The sequence below is a fragment of the Bos indicus genome, chromosome 16 (genome assembly GCF_029378745.1).
Source record: "Bos indicus isolate NIAB-ARS_2022 breed Sahiwal x Tharparkar chromosome 16, NIAB-ARS_B.indTharparkar_mat_pri_1.0, whole genome shotgun sequence".
In the NCBI taxonomy this organism is placed as follows: Eukaryota; Metazoa; Chordata; class Mammalia; order Artiodactyla; family Bovidae; genus Bos; species Bos indicus.
This window is the reverse complement of record NC_091775.1, coordinates 81335714-81342295: the sequence shown is the minus strand read 5'-3', so window position 1 is coordinate 81342295 and position 6582 is coordinate 81335714. Positions and strand designations below refer to the sequence as shown.

General features: G+C 69.8%; 1 protein-coding gene across 1 annotated transcript; it reads left to right on the top strand.

Moving 5' to 3' along the window:
- The first annotated feature begins 656 nt into the window (after nucleotides 1-656).
- On the top strand, nucleotides 657-3386 carry SHISA4 (shisa family member 4). The gene is made up of 5 exons (XM_070768814.1): nucleotides 657-809; nucleotides 1059-1230; nucleotides 1911-2044; nucleotides 2627-2794; nucleotides 2910-3386. The coding sequence occupies exons 1-5, from the start codon at nucleotides 737-739 to the stop codon at nucleotides 2954-2956; spliced, it is 594 nt and encodes a 197-aa protein (XP_070624915.1). The 5' UTR covers nucleotides 657-736; the 3' UTR covers nucleotides 2957-3386.
- Nucleotides 3387-6582: the final 3196 nt, after the last annotated feature.

Here is a 6582-nt window from a genome sequence, read left to right as displayed (position 1 = left end):
AAACTTGCAAGGAGACTATGACCCCTGGAGGGGCCACCCTATGCTCTGCACTACCGTAGTCTCTCTGTGGGGTCGCTCTGTGAAGAAAGAGGTTTCCACTGCCGAGGGCATCCGACTGGACGGGCCCAGGTGGTCCCCGCGGCCTGCCATCCGTAGTGGGAGGCCCTAGCTGGCCACTCGGTGGGGGGAAGGGGCACTCAGGGAGCCAGCGCATCTGGCAGGGCCCAAGTCTGCCGGCCCGCGGGGACAAAGCTGCTCTGAGCAGCCTCTCAATGGGCCCCTGTGTTCTGGGGTGGGGGCGGGGTGACTCCCGGCCCCCGACTCTCCTCCCCGCCGCCGGCGGAGGACGTCCTGCTGGACGCTGGGTAGAGGAGGTCCTGCGTCAGGGGTGGCCCCTGCGCCTGAGCGCTTGGAAGTAGCACCAGGAGCAGGGCTTCTCAGGGCGGGGACGCCGACGGGCGAGGCAGCTAGCGGGCCGAGGGCCAAGAGGCCCTCCGCAGCAGGGCCCAGCGGCCGCCGGCGCGGGGCGGGCTGTGGGGGCGGCTCGGACCCGGACCCCCGCGAGGGGCGTGGCCGGGGCGGAGCCCGGAGGGCGGGGCGCGGGAGCAGGGTCGGCGCAGGCCGGCGAGCCCCGCCCCGAGCAGGCGGAGAGGAGCCGAGGAGCCGGCGGGCGAGCCGGCCCGCGGAGCTGGGCGGCGGCGTCGTCCTGTGCGCCCCGCGCTCGCCGCGCCGCGCCATGCCGCCCGCCGGGCTCCGCGGGGCCGCGCCGCTCGCCGCGGTCGCGCTCCTGGTGCTGGGGGCGCCCCTGGGTAAGGGCCGGGGGCGCGGCGGGAGGCCTCGGCGCGCGGCCCGGGGGCGCCCGGGAGATCCCGGCGGAGCCTCGGCGTTTTAGGGTCCGTGGGAAAGGTGCGGGGGCTGGACGGGGGGCCCGACCCTGGGGGTCGAGGCCGAGGCCTCCGGGCGCAGGGACCAGGGTGGAGCTCCGGGCAGTGGAGTGGGGCTGGGGCGGCCCGAAACCCGGCCCGCTGGCCACTGGGCACCTCCACCGCTGCCCGCAGCTCTGGCTGGCGAGGACTGCCTGTGGTACCTGGACCGGAATGGCTCCTGGCATCCGGGCTTCAACTGCGAGTTCTTCACCTTCTGCTGCGGGACCTGCTACCAGCGGTACTGTTGCCGGGACCTGAGCCTGCTCATCACCGAGAGGCAGCAGAAGCACTGCCTGGCCTTCAGGTGGGCGCCGGCCTCCCCTCCCCACCCCCTCCGGCTCTCAGCCGACACCCTGCCTGGGCCCGAAGCGGGGCTGGAGCTCCAGGGCGCAGGAGCTCCAGGAGGGGCCGGCCGGTGACCGTCATGTGGTCATCGCGGGCTGGGGCTGGGCCGGGCCCTTCCCCCCGCCCGGGCCTGTGCAGGGCGGGGGCAGGGGCAGCCCCTGGCCCAGCGGCGCTCCAGCCTCTGGCCGGACTGGTCCAATCCCCAGTCCGCCGCTCACCAGCTGTGTGATCTTGGGGAGGACAGGTCCCGGGTGGGTCACTGTTTCCTCCTCATTAAGGGGGGCGCACAAACGGGGCTTTCAAACTTGTTTTGGGAGGAGGAGACGCTGACATACAGAACATGTATGGGGAGGCAGTGACCGAGCGCGGTTTGAGAAAGGAGCTCTGCCCGTCAGGCCTCCTGTGTTGGAGTCCAAGCTGTTCAGTCCTGGACTCGGGTGCACGCAGCAGCCCCTGCAGGGAGGCCGCTGCTCAGGAGGCTGCCCAGCCTTCAGGGAAGCGCGGTCCCCAAGCTCTCCCCAGCGGGGCGGGCAGAGCCCCGCGTCTCTCTGGCCGGGGGTCCAAGCCAGCATGGCGGTCTGTGTGGCGAGGACTCCCCGCGTGAGGCTGGAAGGTGAGGAGACCTGTTCTTTGTCCAAGTCCCAAGACCATAGCGGGCATCGCCTCGGCCGTGATCCTCTTCGTGGCCGTAGTGGCCAGCACCATCAGCTGCTTCCTCTGCTCCTGCTGCTACCTCTACCGCCGGCGCCAGCAGCTGCAGAGCCCGTTCGAAGGTGCGTCTGTCCGTCTGTCCACGCGGGAAGGGGCGGGGGTGCCCTCGGAGGGCACCAGAGGTCCGGAGGTGTGGTTGGCAGCAGCGGGCCCCTCTGGACACACACCTGCCCGCCTGTCACCCCAGAAGCCAGAGCGCAGGGACACGTGTGAACCCTGGGTACACCGATGTACCTGCAGCTTGGGCCGTGCGCGTGCACATGGCTCTCAGGAAACAGCAGGCCGGGCCTGGAGCGTGAACGACGTCGGGTGCGCTCCGTGTGCAAAATCGTGTGCCTGCACACAGGCCCAGGCCTGGTGGGTGTGGGAACGGTGACCCTGTGTGGGGGTCAGTGTGAGAGGACCCCTCGGGGGCAGCTCTGCTAGGCCGGGGCAGGGCGGGATGCCCCCTAGGCCAGTGCTGTCTGGCCCAGGAGGTCTCTGAAACCCTGAGTGGGCACACTGCTGAACCCAGACCAACCAGCAGGGGCCACCTGCAGGCGCCCTGCTGGACTCGGCCAAGCAGCAGGATCTTGGGGCAGAGGGGCAGGGACGGCGTCCCATGGAGGCGGTGCCCTGAGTACTGGTCCTTGTCCCCCAACCAGGCCAGGAGATCCCCATGACAGGCGTCCCTGTGCAGCCAGTGTACCCATACCCCCAGGACCCCAAAGCCGGCCCCGCACCCCCACAGCCCGGCTTCATGTACCCACCCAGCGGTCCTGCACCCCAGTATCCACTCTACCCGGCCGGACCCCCAGTCTACAACCCTGCAGGTGAGTGGGCCCCGCCTCCTGCCTGCTCTGCCCTGGGGGTCCTGCAGCCTGGGTTGGGGTTCCTTCGCGCACTCCTGGGCCACCCCGACCCTCACCTTGTCTCCTTGGCTTACAGCTCCTCCCCCGTACGTGCCACCCCAGCCCTCCTACCCCGGAGCCTGAGGAGCCAGCTGCGTCTCTGCCGTCCCTCAGGAGGCTGAGCCTCCGCCCGGCCCAGGGGGTGGGCAGGGGCGTCTGCTTGCCAGGCCCCAGGCCCAGCTGCGCTCTGAGACCTTCTGGGAATGGAGCCCCAGGGAGGAGGAACAGGAGCTGAGCTGGAACTTGGCCGTGACTGAGGGGTGGGTGGGGAGGGCCTGGGACATGTGGACTATTTTTAATCAGGAGTGGGGGAAGGGCGGGAAAGCCTGCATGGCCCCTGCTTTCTTCCAGCCCTTCTCCTCCCAGGACCCCGGGCCAGGAAGGCTGAGCCCCTCCTGTTTGCCGTGGACTTGGGGGTGGGGAGGCTCCACCAGCCACGGGCAGAAGCCGCCCCCCCCCCTCCCCGGCTGCCCCACGGGCCGCGCTCCGGGGGATTAAAGCCGTCGTGACATAACTCCGCTGGGCCGTCCACACCTCCTGACTCCGTGGGGGAGGGCAGGGCCGGTGCCCGAGCACAGGCAGAAGCCCTGGGCTGAGGGCTGCCAGGCTGCCAGAGCTGGGGAGGCAGATCTTGCCACCGTGGGGGGACGGGTCCTCCTGGTCCCAGATTCCACACGTGGGTCCGGCGTGAGAGGCACCTCCCTCCACCTATCTGAGACACCTGGACTCGCGCTTGTCCCCCACCGACTGACCTAGGTGTGTTTCCCAAGGTTGCCGGGTCTCCGCTTCCTCATCTGTAGAATGAGGGCACTGCTTCAGGGGTACAGGAAGCTTGTTGGAGCTGCCCTTCCCCGTCAGAGGGCCTTCCCTGGACCAGCGGCTGAGAGGAGCCCGGCTGGGCAGGTGCTGTCAGCCGCCTCAGAGCATCACGGGCGCCCAAGACACGAGACCCCCAGGCCCACTTCAGTGCCTCTGCTGTGTCAGGCCGGTCCCCTCCCGCCCCCTGGCCTGGTGACAGATCCAGGAAGGGAAGCTCGATAGACTTTAATTCACGCGGGGAAAACACCAAGTCAGCTTGGAAAGCCCCTAAGCCCTCCAAGCCCTCTCTCAGTCCCCTCCCCTCCATCCACTTGCCCTCCGGCCCCACTGCAACCTGCTGGCTCCATTCCTCAGGCCTCAGGGCTCTGTGGCCTGGTCTGGAGGGCCGGCCCTTGTGCCGGTGGCGCTCAGGGCCCGCTGGAGACTCTTTTTTCACATTAAGGGCGGGGGACTCTGGGCCAGCTGCTCTGGGGCCGGGGCCAGACCTCCACCTCTGGACCTGACCTCGGTAAAGGGGAAGCTTGTGCTGCAAGTCCACCTTTCCCGAGGATGGGGACGAGAGGTGGGCCGCAGGTGTCCTGGCTTCCAGGCCATAGTTTCTGCCAGCATGCTGGGAGAGGGGTCACCAAGTCATCCCAAGGTTTGGACAGCCCCTCTCTCTGTCCTGAAGCTGGGAGGTGGAGGTTTCCAGGACAAAATTTCTGCATTTCCCTGAAAGATGAGATGTTAATGAATGCAGGGCCATGCCATCCGGAATGAGCTTCCTTAAGTCAGCAGCCTGGGGCCAATTAGAAATTGCTCCATAGTCTAGGATGGGAGACAGTTTATCCCAATAAGAGCCCCCTACCCCCTCCCTCCAACATTTCCAATCAATTAACTGCTGCTGCTGCTAAGTTGCTGCAAAGCACTGCAAAAAAGAGAATTTTAAGAAAAAGGGGAAATCGTGCTGGAGTGGAGCTTTCACGTGGTGGCAGCAGAGAGGAGGCCCCTCACATTGTCTAGCTGGTAAACAGGGCACCGCCCTAGTCTCTCCTGGGACCCAACACCTCACCTGGGGACCGGGCACAGCTGCTCCCCCAGCACCCCTGAAAACTGGCAGTCGCCCTACAAGATGGTGTTGGGTAGAAGCAGCCGTGACCCTCAGGGGTTGGGTCAGCAGTGGTATAAGTGGGGGTCCTGCCCAGCTCGGAGGTAGCAGCAGGACGCTGGGGGGTCAGGGAAGCGGAGGTGGAAGGACCCGCATCCTGGGGTCAGCGAGGCCTGCGGTGCCGGGGAGCCTGAGTCCAGAAGAGGATGGCGGGGCGCGGGCTAGGGCCCAGGTGCCTGGAACGTACAGTCAGGGCCGAGAGCCAGGGGTTAGCAAGACAGCGGAGCGCGGGGGCGGGGGCGGTCAGGAGCGGGAGGAGGCTGAGAGCCCGATGGGCAGAGCAGGGGAGGCCGGAAGAAGTGTGCCCAGTGGGGCGGGCAGCGCCTGCCCCTCTACCACCTCCCCAGCGGGCCGCCCCCACTAGGCTCCCCAGGCCCGGTGGTCCTGGTGGCTGACCCTCGTTCGGATCTCTCGCCTCTTAGAGGAGCCGCCTGAGCGGCCTTGGGCCCCAGGCCCGGCCCGGGCCTCCTGCGAGAGCCAGCGGGCCGAGGGGCCCTGCAGCCCGGAGACCCCGGGCCCGTACACGCCGCCCCCGTCCGGGCGCTCTTCCGCGGCCGGGCCGGGCCTGGGGCTCCGCCGGCCCCCGGGCGGGGTGCGGAGAGGGTAAAGCGGCTGGGAATCCCAGCCCAGGTTTGGGTCCGGACCCGTCAGCGAGGGCTTCGGCCCCGCCTAGCGAGCCCTCCCCTCAACACGGCTGATCCCAGGGCGGCCCCCGCCGCCATCCCGGCCTTCCCGCGGGGCGGGCCGCGCTCGGTACAGCCGCCCGCCCTCTGTCCGCGCGCCGCGCAAGGCCCGGCCGCGTCTCCGCTAGGAGGCGCCGCGCCGCCGCCGAGGATGGGGACGTCATCCGCCTGCAAGGGACGCGAGGGGGCGGCGGGAAGGGTGATGTCATCGGCCTGCGGGGAGGCGGGGGAGGGGACGTCATTCTCCTGCGGGGGCGGCGGGAAGGGTGACGTCATCGGCCTGCGGGGGAGGGGGCGGGAAGGGTGACGTCATTGGTCTGCGGGAGCCGCGGGGCAAGGGGACGTCATCGGCCGGCGGGGGAGGCGTAGGGGACAACGTAGGCGGGAGAGGGACAGAGGGCGCGCGGAGGGCGGGGCCTGGCCCCCCACACCCACCCCCAGGCACAGCGTGAGGGGTCGTCCCCTCGGGAGCCTCGTGCCCTGAAGCGGCGGCCCGGCGGGGCCTCGAGGCCCTGGGCGCCGCGCGGGGCCGTGCGGCCGGCTGGAGTCGCCCTCCGGCCCGGCCGTGCCCGCCGTAGGTCACGGACAGGCGGGCAGGGGCGGGGGCCGCGCGCAGGCGTCGCCTTAGGCCCTGACTGGGCTCCCGGGGTCAGGCGCATGGTGGACGCGGGGGACAAGGCCCCAGGCCCGGCGGCAGCTCCAAAGCGGAGAGACGCCCTTGGCATCCAGGCAGTGGGAGTCGGGCCTGGGGGCATACCCGCTGGGCACTGCCCCGCGGTCATTCACCCTCGGCCCTCCTGACCTGGGCTGCTCGGGGCGCCGGCCCCCAGCCCACACCGGGAGGCGCGGAGCGGCGCGGAGCGCTCGCCTCATGTGGCCACTGAGGCCCTGGCTCCGCCACCCGCCTCGGCGCTGCGCCCAGGGACCCCGGGCAGGAACCCTGACTGAGTCCGGCCCCTGCGAGGAGCTCCCGTGTGGGCGGCTCGACAGGGTGGGGAGTCTGCGCTTCCCGAGCAGGGGTCAGCGCCAGGACTCTGGGGACAGCACCCAGGTGGGCACGG